At 48.5% G+C, this 18,699-nt stretch overlaps 1 protein-coding gene across 2 annotated transcripts in view; it reads right to left on the bottom strand.

Annotated features, from left to right (window-relative positions):
- The window catches only part of PRRX1 (paired related homeobox 1), a 72,985-nt gene extending 54,520 nt beyond the window's left edge, over positions 1-18,465 (bottom strand). For both annotated transcript variants that reach the window (XM_044266950.1, XM_044266951.1), the window contains exon 1: positions 18,086-18,465. In XM_044266950.1, coding sequence (XP_044122885.1) covers positions 18,086-18,326 — 241 coding nt within the window. In that variant the 5' untranslated portion in view covers positions 18,327-18,465. The remainder of the gene's footprint in view (positions 1-18,085) is intronic.
- Positions 18,466-18,699: the final 234 nt, after the last annotated feature.

Here is an 18,699-nt window from a genome sequence, read left to right as displayed (position 1 = left end):
ATATTCTCATCGGTATTAGAACTGATGCAATTGAGAAGCTTTGTACTTTGAGGTAAATAAAGTAAGGAAGGTCCACATATACCTGATTTAATCTTCAACAGACTCGTCAAAAATACATTGCTGTTCTTCCTGTCTCATAAGACTATAGGTTAGAGGGCCTTGTGGCATGTTCAAGGTCAGAACCATGATCAAAATCAATTCTTCACCTTCAGAAAAGCTCTCTGGCTCACCTATCTTCTCTAATATTATCTCCCAACTCACTTTTTCATTCGAGTTCACTGAGCCCCGTAATTACCCTCCATTTTGCCACTCACTGAACTATCCAGTGCCATCGGGGCATTTTCTTTGCAAAGGTATCATTTCCGGATGGGGTATTTGCATTTTTTCATTTGCAATCCCAATACACAGTCCAGGACTACATTTCCTGGAGTTCTGTGTCTCACTGAATAAATGCTGCAGAAAAGCCATTCAGCTCAACTTCTCCTTCCAGCCATCTATCCACTGGAAGGTAAATGAGAGAATTATGGAATACCAAGTTCCAGAGGCATTGAGATAACTGCTGGTTTCAACAAGACCGACTTTGAGGCTTCAGGCAAGTTGTTAAGCTCCTCGGAGTCTCAAAGCCCTATCTGTGAATTTGAGGGTGACAATACCTACCACTCAACATTACTTTGAGAATTTAACATAACATAAGTAGTATAAATCACCCAACACATGACCTGGTCATGTTGGGTGTCAATAAATCTTCATTTCTTTCCTTTAGGAAAGATGGAGGAAATTTTAATTTCCTTCCCTTTCTCCCTTCTCCCTCTGAAAGTCCCAAAGGCACTAGATGAGTGGGGTCATTTCTGAGCAGCCAAGGGCCAAACACAAAGAAATACTGGGACTACTCTCCACTCCCTAGGAGAATGTAGAACCCAGAAACTGTCTTTGTTATTTGATTGATTCATCTTTTATCCTTATGGGATAATAGAAATAAAACTGCATTTTACAGTTACATTATCAAAGTCAATATCACATTTGGGTTTGTGTTTCTATGGAAGCAGAAAACTGCATTTAAGCCCAGAAGCCCAGCTGTCTTTGGTAACTGTTCCTCCAAAAGGAAAACTCATCGAGAAGGTGAGTCAGATGGGATAACTTTCAGGACAATCACGAGCAAGGCCAGCATCTGCGAGTCTGAAATATGGGATGTTATGACACTTGGTGAATTACTTCTGACGTACTTAATTATGCAACAACAAGATTTGCAGGAGCATAACCACACAGTTCCCCTGGGTATGCTGCCAGTGCGCTCCACAAATGATTAAATATAAAATAAACAACAGCTAACTGTGAATTATGAAGTTGTAATTCCACCAAGGGGGTTCCAGTGATGTCATAAACCACGAGAGCGAAGTTCATGTCACCAAAGGATCCCAGACGGGCTCTGAGCCTGTTACTCAGCAGTGGTCTCTGCTGCAGACACAGCTCCCGAGAAGACCTTCCCCTTGCTTTTGGCCCTTCTCATCTCTGCCATCTCCATTCTTGTTCTCTTCCTCTGAGCTTTCTACAGTCTGCTGACCGTGCTTTTCCAAATGATGTTTGATGAGTTAAATGGTCTGTCATTTAAGAGGCTATTTCTATCCTTCCCCCTCCCCCTGCACACACACACACTTTGGACAACAATCTATGAATTGCATATACTTCATTAGGAAAAAAAGCTTAATATTTAATAGAAAATCCATTTAGGACAAAAACCTTGGAGCATACCTTAAAAGAAGATATTTCAGATGTAACTTGAGTATGTGCCAACCTAGTACCCCACTAGTGGGATAAATTTGTCTTTAAACATGGCAAGGGGGAAAAGTTATGCTAAAATTTCGAATAAAACCTTCTCACAGCCAGTATCTGAAAAAGACAGTAAATGCAAACTTAGTGACCCCACCCAAAAGCTACTGAATCAAAATTCTTGGAGTGGAGTCCAGGAATCCATGTTTTTACAGCCCCCCCCAGGTGATTCTGATGTGTGCTAATGTTTGGGAGCCACTGGTCTATAACTAATGGGACCCAAGGTGGAGTCTGGACTTGGCTTCTACTTGGTAATTCAGGACCTTATCCACCCAAGAGTTTCTGCAAGTCCTCGGGGGTGTCCCCGCATGACGATGAATAGTCTGTTCAGTCCTTCAGTCACCACGTGATATCCAGCCACCTTTTCCCTCCATAGTATGAGTTGATGAAGTTATGCTGAACTTATAAACTCATGCTTTAGAGTTTTGTTTAGAAAATCCTGAGATCCATCCTACTCATTGAATGGTTTTTGATAAAATTCCATGTGCTGGCAAAAAACAAAAAACAAAAAACAAAAAACAAAAAAACACCTGGGCTTTTCCAACTGTGTATAAAATAAGTAAGCAGGGGCCCCTGGGTGGCTCAGTCTTTAAATGTCTGCCTTTGGCTCAGGTCATGATCCCAGGGTCCTGGGATCGAGCCCCAGCATCAGGCTTATTACTTGGGCAGGAAGCCTGTTCTCTCTCTCCCACTCCCCTTGCTTGTGTTCCCTCTCTCGCTGTGTCTCTCTCTGTCAAATAAATAAAATCTTAAAAAAAAAAAAAGGTAAGCAAAATTGCACAAATAGAAAAACTGTGCTTTATCAACCATCAGACAGGAAGGAAAGACTTTGTTAAAAAACAGAGAGAGAGGGGCGCCTGGGTGGCTCAGTGGGTTAAAGCCTCTGCCTTCAGCTCAGGTCATGATCCCAGGGTCCTGGGATCGAGCCCCACATCGGGCTCTCTGCTCGGCGGGGAGCCTGCTTTCTCCTCTCTCTCTCTGCCTGCTGGTGATCTCTGTCTGTCAAGTAAATAAATAAAATCTTTAAAAAAAAAAACAAAAAAAAAAACAGAGAGAGAGAGAGATACACAAAATACTGAATCGTAACTTCTAAATGTGGCATACTTTTCATCTGAAAACATACTTAAAACTGAAGTTAAATTGCAAACAATAGTATCTGTGTGATAGACTGCCCTCTCTTTGGTACACGTTTTCTCTTCCAGAATAAGAGCTAAGATAACAATCACCTAAAATTAGTCAGTTAGGATTTTTACAACTTTCAGTAATCGCCTTAAATGCCTTTTCCTTTTTCTCCCCCCTCAGGTGAAGCACTTAGAACAGTGCCTGCAGCGAGTGAACGCGCCATGCATTGCGCAGTCAGTGACTGCTTAAGTCATTTACAATAGGAAAGCACCACCATGCACTGAAGTATTAAAGACTCCTTCGGTGTGCCCTTCTCTTCAAAACTTTATACACCACCTGCTGAAGAGAGAAAACCAACGCTTGTAAGGGGAGAGTTGCATGACAGCGGGCCACACAGCGGGCCAGTGGACAGCAGGCAAAAATACATCATTCGATGCCAATTGCTATGAAAAAATGTGGTCTACGTCTATATCTACAGACTTGACAGCATATGAAAATCATTTGGGGTAAAAATGCACGTTTTGGGGAGATTCTGATTTGCTGGGTATGGATGGGGTCCCAGAATCTGCATTTCAAGACATTTCAGTTCATTCTGATGAAGACAAACCAGGCATCACACTTGAAGATCTACAGGATTCGACCATAAGCTTGGTAGAGAAAGAATCCCATGACCTGTTACTTCTCTTTGTCTGTTGCCTCTAGATCATTCGACATGAACCGTACAGGAGACACAGAGAAGGAGGAAACAAAGTCAACAAGGACCAAAGGAAGGTTTTCCTGCACAGGGACAGGTGCCTGCTCTCTAAAGGAGAACGGCGATCCAGCTCCTCACACCCCAGTCAGAGACTGTAACCCCGTAAGCAGAGCCAGTGTTTCAGCAAGCACACGCGTCCTCCTCCGTGTGTCAGACCTGGTGCTGCGACAGGCCGGTTCCTCGTCTCCAGCCCACCACCACGCAAGCTCAGAGCTCTGCCTCTCTTTGCAGAAAGCTCTCGGCAACTGCCTCTCCGGCCCCACGCAGAGCCACGTGACGGGCTCGTCCAGTCGCCTCACCCACAGTGACCCTTTTTCTCCGCATGTACCACAGCTGAGGCGCACCTGTTACCAAAGGATGCCAAGGAGATTCAATCATCAATTGCCTGGCAGCAAAACAGAGAGTCTCGGATGCTTTATGATACAGAAATGTGGTGTGTATATCTTCTAGGTTGACCAGATTTCAAAGCAACACACGGGAGAGCAGGTCACATATCCAACTGGGGAACAGAATGTTTATCTTCCTCTGCTGGTTAGGAAAGCCAGGTTGGCACAAGAATGGCAACTGTATGCACAATCACAGAGAACATGGCGAGTATTATTCGTGTCTAACTAGACCCCACAGAAGTCTGAGGGGAGCGGTGAACGGTGCTGTCAGACACGACACCACAGAGAAAACCCGGCACAGCTGGTCTCTGGGAGACACAGCAGCTGCGGGAGGGCTGGGGTAAGAGGTCTCGACCCCTGAGGTCCGAAGCCAGTGTCCTATACTCTCCATTAAATTCAGGGTCAGGTTTGGAGGAAGGCATCTGTCTTCTTCGGTCCTGCACAGTCTGCACTGATGGATGAAGCCAGTGGAAGCATGAAAGGCTGGTGCCATCTCAGAGTTCAAGAAGATTCGGATGACCGGTTCACGCTAACGAGGAGAAGGGTGGCCTGAAGGAGGGGCACGGGAGGGATCCTCTGAGCCAGACTCCCAGCTCTGCCAGGCACTCATGGTGTGACTTAGATGTGCGTCACTAGAGATCATAAGGCATCAGTTCCTGACTGTAGATCAAAAACATCTGTCTACTTAGTCACTTGGTAAGTGACAGGCTTAAAAGCATGGCTTTTGGAGTATGGGAGTATTCCTAGTTTTAATGACATTAACATGGCCTCCAACATTGACTGGGAAACCACACCGAATATACATCTGAGCCTGGAGTAAGTGACATTTGTCAGAGACATATCTCAGAGATTCTTGAGGTGGGAGCAGGACAAGAGCAGACATGTCCTTGCACGCCTTCAGTGGGACAGAAGTAGGGTGTTCCACGTCTTGTCCACATTACCTCATTATTCCAAGCAACAAACCCGTGTAATAGCTATTAACGTGCCAGGTTTTCAGGTAAGGAAATCAAGACCCAGAGAGTTATCTAAAGTCAACCAGTAAGTAAATTGTAGAATCATAACTTAACACAGAATTCTGTAAATACAAAGTAAAATGCTTCAAAATCCCTGATGCCTTAAATCTAAATGAAAGATTCTTGCTTTTTGATGGCTGGGGATATATTTATTGAAACACATTCTTACCTTTCAATTTTTGCTTGATAACATAATTGAGAAAAATCTCCATTTGATTCCTGTGGTGTAATAATAAATTGGCCCTTTATTCCTCAAGTATTTTTGCAAACGCAGTACCCTTTTGGCCTGCTGTGTTCCCTCGAGGAAGACAGGTTTAGCAGTTCCCTGCCCACTTTATAACAAAGACTAGGAGCCAAAGGAAATAAAAGAGATTGTGCAGCATGGTAGTATGTTGTGAAGTGGTGTACTGGTCTCTCTACTCCTAATTCAGCATTGCTTCACTAGACTATATCGCATCCACAAGAATTTGGTTGACGGCAACGATGATAGGATAAAATGAAAAAAATAAATAAAACAGGATCAGGAAGGAAATACTTGAGTCACTTAACGGTAGGTCCCCAAAACTCTCCAAGCCAGTTTTCTTCTCTGTAAAATGAAAATAATTGCACTACCCCCACCTGTTTCTTCGAACTGGTTTTATAAAACACAATAGTGTTGGTAAATGTTCTTGGAGTTTGTGAAGCAGTTTCTTATTTTATGTCACTTCATTACTTATATTATTAATGTTATTAATTCTTTAAGACAAAGTAGGGCATTATTTATACAAGTAATCAGGGAAAAGAATTAAATCCTCTAGCAGTCTGAGTACATATAGTCAGTCAGTTAAAATGATTGACTTTAAGGCCTACCCAGATACAGCTGGAATTTCCTGGCTATTCAAGGTAGCTCTGATTCTCCAAACCAAAAAAATCCAAAACAGAGCAGAAAAAAGATATTCTTACCACCCTGAGGAAGGAGAATGTCGGGATGAAAGGGGATAAGAAAGGCATAAATTTAAATAGTGCTCCACATATTCTGAGTAAAAATGATCACACCCAGAAAAATCTCCTCTTCCCTGAGGAAAACTAAGAACAGACTCTTAACAGTCAAGTGTGCGGTGATATTATGTTCCGTTTCTCTTGTCAGGAGGGATTCAGCCTTTGAAATATGTGTAGCAAAACTGCAGATTTCAGTTTCATGATTAATGAACTAAATTACATTTTATTTCTTAAATGTGTTGAGGATTCATCCCGTGGTCTTTCCTCAAACTTGAGCAGAGCTGCTGAAGAGCACATCTGGTTACTGGCAAAGAGCTCTCTGGGTGGTTCGCGTTCTTTCTTCCCTCAGAAACAGGCAGTGCAGGGAACTGCAGAAACTTTTATTGCACAAATGTGGTTTTTTAATCCTTGAAAATCACGATTCTCTGCTCACCCTTCCCCGTGAGAGAAAGATTAATTTCTAAGATATATCTAATTCATAATTTAAAGATTTTGTTCTACATAATTTTATATCACTAAATAATACTTTCCCTAAAGAAAATATTTGCATTCATCAGGCAAATATTTTAACATCAACTTGCCTGGGAATGATTTTTGAATACACTTCATAATAACAATTTATATTTTCTCTGCAATTATCACTTTAAATAAGGGCTGTGGCAATGTAGACTTTCATATACTAATAAATGCATTGTATTTTTAGAAGTGCTTCTCCTACCAAAATACTCTACTGTTTAGTGTCACTAGTCTACCTGATCATCACTCTACAAGTTATAAATAAATGTCATTTTCCTTCTCCTTTTTAACAAAAGCATTGTGTAAGTTTTATGACATTAAAAAAGAAAAAAAAATCTTATAAAATGAAAAGTCAAGATCCAGAGATCTACGAAAACAGAAAATGTACACTCCCTTAAGACATCTTTCTCCTCAACGGTTTTATGGAGCAGTTCCTTACTAAACCATGTAAAAACTAATTTTTTGAGCAGTAGCTCTCCAACTGTGGTCCTGGAATGTCCTTTAAGTATTATGCAGGCTTTTCCAATTTCAAAAGGAGACATGTGCTCATGTCTAGGGAAGGTTCCCAGCTAGAACAAGCAGAAAAGAAAAAGAAGCTGTTTACTCTGAAGGTCTTTACTGCTGGGAGCCGGCCCACCGGAAGCCGGAACTCTGGGAAATGGGAGTGACATCACAGCTCCCACAATCCTTGCGGAGCTGTTGTTTGTTGTTTGTGTGTGTGTGTGTGTAATTTTCTGATGAGAGCAAATGGGTTATATGTTTGTGTATTTTCTTAATTTGTGGTGAAACTCAATCTTTGAATATGGGATGAAAATTCCTCTGTTAATTTAAGAAAAATCAGTAATGGAAAATGTTAATATAAAAACTGTATAAAAAATAAAAAGGAAATATTTTAATACCAAACTACAAACTGTGTCTATTTCGGGGTGGTGAAATATGGGTGATTTTACTTTCTAATTTAAACTTTTTTAATGTAAAATAATACATTTTCTAAAATGAGCATGTATTGCACTTCAGCATTATGCTTATATTAAGAAAAACTACTCACGGCTAGAAATTGCAAAAACAGCAGAACCACACTCTTTAAAAAAGAAGAAGACAACGACCTACTTAATTTGCTTACTGCAGCTTTCCTATATATAGTGGGACTATGCCTTTCCCCTACCTGTCCCCTCAAAGTCTCTCATCTTAAGAAAATCCTCTAGGTATATTAACAACCATATCATACTTAGAAAATAATTAAGCAATACTTGTAAAAAGCACTGATTATTTCTACAGTAAAGCATTGAGGGAAGGGGTTTGCTTGGTCTAAAATGAAGCAGTCAAGAAACGTGTCACAAGGAGCAGAACCTTGAAAGGTGGCATGGCTGGGTTTGCCAAGAAGACGACGTACGGAGCAAGGACATCTCCTAAGAGAAGTCAGAGCAGCAGAAAGGGGACTAGAGGACATGGGCAAATGTTCTAGCCTAACTTGCATACTAGGGAAAAGTAAGGGAACAGTTCTGGTCTCTGTGTGAATGGGCAGGTTGCTGGGACATGATGGAAATATAGACTATGAAAGGTAATTAAGAAAAAAAAAATCAAACAGGAAAAATTTGGTCCTGAGGTATAATAAAATAAAATGAAAACAGAGAGGGAGGTAAACCATGAGAGACTTTTAACTATAGGGAACAACTGAGGGTTGCCCAAGAGAAGGTGAGTGGAGAGGAGGAGGGGGTAACTGGCTGAAGGGCATTAAGGAGGGCACTTGATGAAATGAGCACTGGGGTGTTGTATGCAACTGATGATTCATTAAATTCCACCTCTGAAACTAATAATATAGTATATGATAATTAAATTTAAATTTAAAAATTTTAAAAATATAAAGCAATTGTGAGTTCTAAAGGAGAGGGCCATGATTTTTTAAAAATATGTTTGTAAAAGAATGTACTCACATGCCCTTTTCTCCTTCAGCAAATTTTCCTTGAGGATCTATTATATCCACCCTGTGCGCCACCTACAGATGGGAGGGCAAGCAAGGACTCAGGGAGACCCCGTTAGTTAGGAGGCTGGTAGAGCCATGCAGGGAAGATATTATAGATTTTTAAGAGGAGATGGAGTCAGGTGATCTTAGAAGGTAAACTTGTTGAGATTTGGACATGGACTGGACAGAGGCGGAAAGGAAGGAGTCAGGATGAGTCTGAAATTTCTGAGGTTTGTATCCCCATGTTGTGGTAGAGAAAAACAGGCAAAGCTGTAAGAGGATCCGATTGGGCAAAGGGAGATCTTTGGTGCCACGCTTTGTTGTTTTGGAGTCTGAAGCACTTCTGCCAAGTTCACATGGAAATGTTGAATCGGTGCGGCACATGGACCTGCAGTCCCAAGGCGGGGCGCGTGGCCGTAACCTGGGGGTCTTCAGTATGCAGGTGGTGAGTATTGTTGAGAAGGTGAGCCTGTGGGGCGCCTGGGTGGTTCGGTGGGTTAAAGTCTCTGCCTTCAGCTCAGGTCATGATCCCAGGGTCCTGGGATTGAGCCCCACATCGGGCTCTCTGCTCAGTGGGGAGCCTGCTTCCCCCTCTCTCTCTCTGCCTGCCTCTCTGCCTGCTTGTGATCTCTGTCTGTCAAATAAATACATAAAATCTTAAAAAAAAAAAAAAAAAGGAAAGAAAGAAAAGGTGAGCCTGCAGGAGAGCTTCTAGGCAAATGGTATAAAGTCAGAAGGGGAGCAGAGGGGGCCCAGTGCTTATGCTGGATTTGAAAGGGGATCCCCTAGACACGGGGAGGTGATTCTCCCACTGACTCATTCACTGAGCCAGGGCAACAGTTTAGCAGCCATCCCAGTGGTAGAGGACTGCTGTGATCCAGACCAGGATTTAGGGAAGTAGGCCTGGTAGAAAATGGAGTGAGAGTCACAGTGTGCATAATCCCTGAGAGTCACCTCCCGCTCTGGATGAATGGCTGCATGTCAGTACTCGGGTATAAAGGGTTAGACTCAATACCTATTTCCATTGAAATTTTCAACTTACATGTATTCCTGAGTTACCTTAGAAAGAAGCAGTAACCAGCTCCCCAAACCTCTGCTTCCAAGAAGTCTCTTAGTGGGCTATTATAAAATGAATTATCAGAGAGGAAAAATACTTGAAAATACTTGGTTTCATTGAGCTCAACAGCTCTCTCCTTTTCTGAGGATTTTAGAAAACACCATTTAGGAGGCTTCCATGGTCTCTAGGCACCAGTTTTCCTGGCAGCAGACACCTCTGGGACAACCAGCCAGGCCACAAGGAGTGCAAAGAAGGATGGTTGACAAAGGCAGGAAGCTGGACCCGATTCCCCACCACCCACCAAGCCTGGGCCATATCTTCCAAGCCTGTTGCACACTAGCATGAATCTGTGTGCATAAATACAGTGGAAACTTGAGCAAATGGGGTTGTCTAGATACAACCGAAGTGCTGGCTAGGACTTTCACTTTGCCCCATAGTCAAGCTGATTCAACTTAGCATATCCTGACTCAAATTTTGATTGAGTTGGGCTCCTTGGCCCTTAAGTTGTGTATCTGAATCTTCTTTAAGAAGCTCTGGCCTCCCCATATACATTTAGAGTACTGGGAGAGCGCCCATCTGTTTTTATGCTTATTTATAACTACACCACCTTCCAGCACTGTGAGGTCCTCTAAAATATAATGACATGACTGATGATGAGAAATTAAGTGAGTGGGGTGAATGAACGTCTGTGGGAATGCAATTTCCCTTGCAGCCCTGGCCTGGCCCTTCTGTTGCTCGGAAACACCCCAGCTCAGATTATCCGGAAGGTCCGCATGACCCACCATCTCTGCGAAGAAGACAGTGTTCCTTCTGCCCCTTGGTTGCTCCCACGGTTGCCTTGACTTGGTGATCTCCAGATTCAGGGTGTGGTAGGAGAGAAGTAGAAAATCCCAAGATTTACCGAAGGGGGTTAAGAATTTTCCTCCTATGTCCTGTGAGTCACCTGAAACTCTTGCCCCAAAAGGGAGGATGGGTAGAAGCCACGAGTTCGATCTGGGGACACACACACAAGACCTGGGGTAAGTACTGCCCTTCCTTCGAGGGAAAGAGGGTTCCTCCAACCGCAGGGCCCAATTCTAGGACGGCCAGTGTCTGCCCCCCCCCCCCCCCCCGGGAAGAGGCGGTGTCCCCGCAGGGCCCTCACACTCCGGCGCCGGCTCCGCAGTCCGCTGCCCCTTCTTCAAGCCCCGGGTCCCCTGCACACGAGGCTCGCCCACCTGCGCGGAGATGGGCCCTGCCCTTCCCACGCGCCGTCGCTGGCACCCGCGGACCCGGCGTCGCCAGTCCCACCGGGGAGCCCTGGCAGCGCCCCTCGCGGTGGGGCTCACCCGCAGTCGCGGCACCGCAGGCCGGGCCCGACCAGGGGTCGCCGGGCTCCTGCCCAGACGCGCGCGGCGCAGGCGCGTACGCGGCCCCGCAGGGTCCTCGCGGCTCCCGCGCGCCCCGTCGTTGGCTGCTCGCGTAGGGGCCCTGCAGGGCGCGGGGCCCCGGGCTCTCTGCGGGCGCGGTCGGGGCGGCCCCGACCCGGGGGAGGAGGCGCCCCCTCTCGGCAGGAGGAGGCAGAGCGGGGGCGCTGGGGCCCGGCTCGCCGCGCGCTCACCCTGCGGGCGCCGCGCTCCACACGCTCCTCGGACGCGGGAAGACACGGGGAGACGAGAGCCGCAGCGGGGAGGGAGCCGGCACCTGTGTCCCAGCCGGGATGCGGGATGCGGGATGCGGGATGCGGGATGCGGGATGCGGGACGCGGGATGCGGGATGCGGGACACCAGCGTCTGCGCTGCCGTCCAATCCAACGTCTGCTCCACACTGCAGTTCGGGATTAACTCTCCGTCCTCCCTCCTGTCTCCACCCCGCAACGGCGAGGGTCCGCCTGAACCTTCCGTCGGGCCGAGCGCGGTCCGCCCCGGCCCGGACGTTCCGGCACAGTCGCTCCTCGCGCGCCCGCGAGGGACACGTCCAGCCGCGCGCAGACAGCTCCACGCACGCAAGATAGGAACCAGCGGGCCGGCCCTTGCTCTTTCTAATAACTCGAATCTTGGGGATCCACATTAGTACGCATTTTTCAAATCCATTCCTCATTTGAAGTCTAGTCTGGGGAAATCGACAGCGGCAAAAATCAGCCTCGGGAAAATCCGTTCTCCGGGATTCGAGCGCTCTCGTTCCGAGGCGCGGCAGAAGGGCTGGGCCATCCCTTACGCGAGGACGAATCCTGGGCCTGACTTCGTCCCTATATCTGGGAGCCTTACAGGAGCAGCAGAATCCGTAAGATTCTGATTGTTCTTGGACTCTCCTGAGAAGTCACTCTTGTGTGCGATGGATTTGTTCTGACAAGTTTTCTTTATTTTCTTTTACAAAATTTCCTCCACCAACCACTGTTTGTGCCTGTTCCCCCACCTTGCCCTGAAGTGACTATCACCCCTGTACTCCTCTTCCCAATATTTTTTCAAGAAAAGTGGTTCCAGGACAAGTGCAATGTAGTGATTTTAAGTGGAAACCTAAAACCAATAGTTCACAGTTTTCTGTACAACTACTTCTGTAAGCCTGCCTCACTAAGTTAGACAAATGACCACACCAAGAATCTTCTCATATTCGGACCACAGTAGAGACATCTTACTCAAAAACTTCTACAGGTGGAAAACAAACCTGCTAACCCCCAAACAACACTGACTGTCTCTCCTCAGATGTCTGGGCAATGTATCTCCGTATTTATCGATTTAATAAGAAAGGGCATTCAGAGAAAAGGAGATTGTGGCAGTTTGTCGAAATTGTTTTTCTATTTCAGTTAATTTTTAATTGAGTATTGTTAGTCTGCTCATCAAGCGATTTAAATGTACAAGAATCCAAATTCTCGTGGATAAATATTAATGCTGTTGACATAGACATCCTCTTTGTATCCTTGAAAAGGGAGTTAAAAGACACCAAGCCTGGGGCTGGTGGTACTGGGCCCTGCATCAAATTAAAACAGAATTGGAAGCTGAGACTAATCAGATTACAATGGCATGGACTCACAGGTAGTCCTGTAAATGTTTGCACACCCAGTGGACATAGGAAGTTAGCCCCTTACCCGAGTATTTCCTGTAAATGTCTAATCTCTTGCTCAGAGGAATACTGCAAGAATCCTCTTGAATGACCTTACGAATTGGTTTGAATAGAGGAAGCTGAACACCCAAGTTTTACTCTTTCTTCGGGGTAGAGTTCTTCCCCAAGAAACTCTTTCACCCTCTGCAAAGAAGAAGAAGAAGAAGAAGAAGAAGAAGAAGCAAAAAGCAAGCCTCATCTCCTCAATAAAGAATGCTCCCTGATTTAAAAAAAAAAAAAAAAAAAAGTACTTCCTATGGCTTCTTCTAACTCCATCTCTCAAAGAATAAAAAATAAACAGATTTTCTCAGAACCCTTGAAAGCTGGCACCACCAGGAGCAGGAGACATGCAGGGATGGCCGTGCACACGTGGACACGCACAGATTTGCAACACCCCAGTCCCCAAGTCCCCTGGGCCCCCCTCCTGTGAAGGAGCTGAGTTCTCCTGGAGCTAGTGGCTTGCTTTGGGGGCGGTGGGCCCTGCTGAAGGAGGGAGCAGGTAAGTAGGGTATTACAGAAGCGGGATTGTAAAAGAAACACATCTTAATCAAATGGACCTCTGGCTGAAAATCTACAGATACCGTTTAAAAGTGGGAAAGGATCTCTGGTGGGGGGGAGCGCCCTCGGATCAGAGTGGATCGGAGCCAGTCGGATAGGAAGGTATCTTTGGTTCTGAAGATACTGTGATTTTTTCCGCAGGGGAGGGGTGTGTGTGACATCTTGTTGGGTTGGAGATGATTTATTCGCTCCTGCAGTGAAATCTAAAATGATGCCCCTGGGAGGAGGAAGGCTCTGCGGGGCTCCCTGTGATCCACGCCTGCCCACCTGATGCCCCTATGTTCTGACCTAAGCATGTGGGGGATCTTTAAAGCCACTCTGCCAAAATGCAGGGCTGCGTGACATCTGAGGAGCGGCAGAGGCGCTCCGGAGTCTTGGAAAGGGCTCCCTGGGAGAAATGAACAGGGGAGGCAGGGGCTCACTGTTCTAGAGTTGGGCGATCTGCAGCCCTAGCGAGTATTGGCTGCCTGGGGCCTCTGACTATACAGCCCAGATCCCACTCCAAGCAGCCCTTCTACCCAGTGCAGGTGGGAGTCGCCAGACAGTCCATGTTTTCCCAAAATATTAAGAGGAGGCCATCCAGTGCCCTGCTCCTGCCTGTGATATAAACAAGATTTACCTCTTCTTCTCTGAACTTGACAGGTGACCGTGGGGGACTCAGTGACCTACCTCCATTCTGGATTTCATTGCCTCCTGTAAAGAGAAAAAACTTCCAGGCTACCCTTAAAATGATATAGATCGTGGGCTCCCCTTTGAATCAAGATAACTGAAGCCCAAATTCAGAGTGCCAGCACCGATTCCAGGGCCCCGGGTGGTGCCGCAGAAATTAAGGGTGCCCTGGGTGTTAGAAATGCTGAAAATCCAGGGAAACTGATACTCTGTCGTGTATTCCCACTAGGGAGCCCCCTAGAGATGTTCCAGCTCCCTGGGCTTACCTCTGGGGGGCGGGGTGGGGGAGAGCTCGCGGAGCTGGGCCCCCAGAGTGTGGTGGGAGGACTGTGGGCCGTGGATTCCTTCGCGCCGCGTTTACACCTCTCCCTTTGTGACAAATCGATTTCCCGCGCCGCCGTTCTGCATTCGCATCCCACCAGAGGCCCTGGGCCCAGCTGTGCCCTGGTGCACACTTAGCACTGGTTTGGGAGTGTGTGCGTGTGTGCACGCGTGTCTAATTGACTTTCCGTCTACCTTTTTATGACTACATGTGTTTCCAACAAAAGGTCTTATTAGGACAATCTGGTTTCACTAATTTAGAGGTTGGGAACGTGGAAAGCAGGAGCTTTTTTTTTTTTTAAGAGTTTGCAGAAGTTCAGATTAAGAAATGACAGCGGATGCACCGTCCTCTTAGGAGTAGGTCTGCCTATTTTTATGACCTGTTCCTCTTTCCTCTCCCAGGCTTCCCCTGTTCTACCCCCCTTCACACCCCATACTCCCCCATTAGCCACAGGATTCCTAACAGTTAAAGAACCATTTCTTTTAAACACTTAAGGCATCTGAACCCAGAAGTCTGAGACATTTACTGGGCTGGGAAAATCAGTAAAAGGGAAAAGGGATCGTTCTACAGAGAGGAAAGTGGAATGAGCATGAACCAAGGGGGAAAGAGAATTGTGGTAAGCAGTGAGGGAGAGCAGACAGAAGCTCCCATCCGGATCATGCTAAGATCACGCCAGGTGGTAACTGGAAACTCTGCAGCATGAGTGTAGATGGAATATGTCTCATTAATTTCGGCTGAAAAGAAAATTTAAGAAGAACGTTTCCATAGAGTTGGAAGAGTAAACCATGTCTTTTATGTGTTTCCCATGTTTTCCAAAGGAGATTATGGTCCCCCCCCATAGACTCCAGCAGGCCACAGGGGCACCTGACTCTCAATGTGGCTCTCTGTCCCCTTCCGGTTCAGAGCCCCAAGTTAGTCCCGAAGACTGAAAACAACTCTCCTCTCTGACTCACAGACTGAGCCTTACTGTCCACTGCAGATTGGAAGCCTAGCAGGGCCCGCCCGTCCTCACTCAAGTAGTTCACAACAGACCCCTCCGCAACACCTGATGGGGGGGGGCAAGGGCTAAGGACAAGGCTCCTCCTGGACACCCTGTGCCCCACTTACCAGACCTTCCTATCCTCATCTCAGAGATGAGTGAGGAGGTGGAGAAAACATCGTTTCTTTAAAGCAACAACCCTTTGTTAGAAGAGGCCCCCGCCATCACACGAAAGCAAGGCCTGAAAGCAAGGCCTATCGTGTTTCCCAAGTGTCGGTCAGTCACTTTGTCCCCACCACCTGGGTCTGCATTTCTGCTACCTCCTTCTGAAGGGTCTGTCGACCATCCTTCCTTAACTATCCTTTTCCTGGCTGGTATCCTAACCTCAATTTCCTTCCCCGGCCCACTCCCCACTAGGCAGGCCTCCTTACTCCTTGAAACTCGGAGATGCAAGCACTTAAGGCTGCATCAGGCAGGTACCCGGAGGTTTCATCCCCTTCCCTTCGAACACATGGTCCCCAACTTCGCCCTCGGCCCTTTTCGTGTCCTCGCGCATACCGGCGGACGCCACGTGCACGGCGCGACCTTAGCCACGCCAGGCCTGGGTTTCACGGGAGTCAACCCTGGGCTGCCTCCCCGCCACCGCCGGCCACCTCCGCCTCAGCTTCCAGGGTGCCCGCCAGCCGGCCTCCAAGCCCATCTCCTTCGGTCCGCACTAGAAGGCCACCGTGAACCCGAGCTCCCTTCTCCGAGGCGTCTCCTCGGAGCCAAGGCAGGAACGGTCGGCATCCCGCGCGCATCAGGCCCGGCGCCCGCCGGGCTTGCTGTGGCCCCCGTGAGCCTGCTTTTCGCACCCCCCGCTTGTTTTAGGGGTAAAGCAACAATGGCTGGTCCCTCCCGCCCCACCCTGGTCTTTTACGTTTCCTCACGACCCTGTTTTCGGTTGTGGGTCCGGCCTCCAGTTCTCCCAACAGTGGTAAGTGTCGTGATTAATAAATAGCCATGGCGAAACCAGACCGGCAGAAAGTGCAGAAATCAGTGAAGCTGGGCGATAGGCACTTGGAGATTCGGAACAGTATTCTCCCCCTGCTTTGCACATTTAAATTTTCCCTAGTAAAAGCGTTTAAAAACAATCACATTATTTCGCGGTGCATTTTCCCGGAGTTCAAAGTGTCTAGGCAAACAATTAACTCACGCTGTGGACAGCGCGTGCTGCACGAACCACCCTCCTCTCCCCCACCCCCTCTCAGCACCAAAATCTCCAACAAGGAAGCTTCTGCGTCTGTGCTCAGCCATTACGCGGGGACTTGGGAACACCAGGTCTTCATTCCTCAGCCGCCTTTCTCTAGTGACAGGCCAGGCCAGGCCAGATGACCCTGTCCAAATTCCCCATCGCCCTCTGCCTCTGGGAATACCTACAGGGGGATTGACTCCAGTTCGATTTTGGCTTTAAAAACAAAAGGAAACAAAACAAAACCTGAGGGGATTGTAGGCCTGGACCTGGGGAAGTGGGCAAGGGGCAGGCGGCCTGGGGAGAGAGGGGGTCTCCTTGCCTCTCCTTTCATTGAGGCTTGCTGCTGGGCTCCCACGGCTTTGCTAGGGCCTTGCTTCCAGCTGTTTCTGGGTCCCGTTTCCTTCCCTTACTATTTCCTGAGAGTCTGATATTGGCAATTTATTATTATTATTATTATTGGAATGAAGGCATGCCTAGGGGATCTCCTGTTTTCACAGGTTCCAAATTTGAAGACAAAATAACAGTCTACAAATAATGAAATGGAAAAGAATTTGCCTCATTTAAAAAACTTCCAGCCAAGTGCAGACTCCTGCAGTCTCAAGGAGGAAATACCAAGGCCCATGTCACCTGGGCTGATTCGGGTGACAGGTCTGTAACAGACTCCAGAACGTATGGATACACTTGCCGCCACCTTTTAAGGCGCGGTTAACAACGCCAGTCGAGATTTCCGCGGGGGCACGGTATCAGTCCGGAAGGATGGGAAAGGGAGACTGCGTGGACTTTTCTGGGAGGACTTAGGGCCAACAGGGAGAGCTCGTGGAAAGTGACACCAGGCTCGGCACTGGAGCCCTCGCTTTCCCTGCGCATCTCTCCTGCGCGGGACGGAGCGGGGCAGGAGCCCGGGTTTCACCCCAAAGGACGCCCCCTTTGCTTTGCCCGAGTTTTCCCGGGGCACGGACCTTTGATTCTGCTGGGGGTCTCAAACCCATGTGCAGGTGGAGCGCGGCGACAGCAGAGGACGGAGAGCGGATCCGGGGTTGGGGCTGGGCGCTCCCGCGCGGCCCCTCCCGCACGCCCCGGCCATCCGGGCCCCGAGCGCGCTGTGCCGCAGGAGCCGCGAGGGTCTCGGCGCTGTGCGCGGTGCCCTCCGCCTCTCCGCCCCGCCTGCCCCCGAACACACACTCGAGACCTGGGAGAAGCCCTCCCAACCCAACTCGGCATCGTTAATCCGCTGCCTTCACAAACAGGGCAGGCTCCCCGACTTTCCACCCCTCCTTTCCTGCCAGTACGGCTGCCCCGCATGCAGGAGGACCTGGCCGCGGGGCTCGCCCGGGGCTGAGCGGCAGCCCAGTCGGCTTCGGCGAGCGTCCTCAGCGGACCGAGTCCCTAAGCTCGACCTCAGGGCCTCGGGACCTCCCTGTAGCGCCCGCCCCGGCTGCACCCTCGGCAGATCCCTTTTCATCATCCTTTCCTCCCCCGTCTGTGCCTGGCCCTTCCTCTGGCCACTGACACCACCTCTCCTCGCCCCCGACTTTCTCTCCCTGGTCTGGGAGGGTTCCAGGCGCCCAGCCGGGACCCCGGACGCCGGTCCCGGACACACACTCCCGCGGGCATGCGTCCCTCACTCACTGTCCTGCTGTGGGGTGTCGCTGCCGCTGGTGAGTCCCGGCGACTCCAGTAGGCTTCGGCCGGCCTCGCCCACGCTCTCGTCCGCCTGCGCCGCCACCATGTCCCCGGCTTCCTCCAGGTCTAGCAGGTGACTGACGGAGAAGTTCTTTTTCGCCTGCAGGGTGTCGAGGTTGCCGGGGCTGTCCAAGCGGCCGCCCAGCGCCGGTTGCCGCTCCAGAACGTGCCCGTAGCTGGAGGTCATGGTCTCCCCCTCCGATCCCACCCACCCCCCTCTTCCCGCTCGAATCAACACCAAACGCTGTGGGCGCGAGGGGGGAGAGGAGCCGAGTGGGGAAGAGAGAGGGGGGAGTGGAGAGAGCGAGAGCGAGAGCAGGGGAGAGAGAGAGAGAGAGAGAGAGAGAGAGAAGGAGGCTAAGGACAAAAAAAAAAAAAAAAAAAGGAAAGAGGGCGGGGGACCCCCTTCTGCAGAGCAAGCGTTCTGCACCAACAGCCTTCGACAGCCTTGGTTGCTTTCCTGAGGCCAAGTCCGGCGCGGTCCAAGGAGATAATCCACACCAAAAAATAAAATTAAAAAGTCACCCTATGTTCAAGTCAGGAGAAAAAAAAAAATTCCT

The sequence above is a fragment of the Neovison vison genome, chromosome 10 (genome assembly GCF_020171115.1).
Source record: "Neovison vison isolate M4711 chromosome 10, ASM_NN_V1, whole genome shotgun sequence".
NCBI lineage: Eukaryota > Metazoa > Chordata > Mammalia > Carnivora > Mustelidae > Neogale > Neogale vison.
Note: the sequence above shows the minus strand (reverse complement) of the source record. Positions and strands in the feature narration are given on the sequence as shown.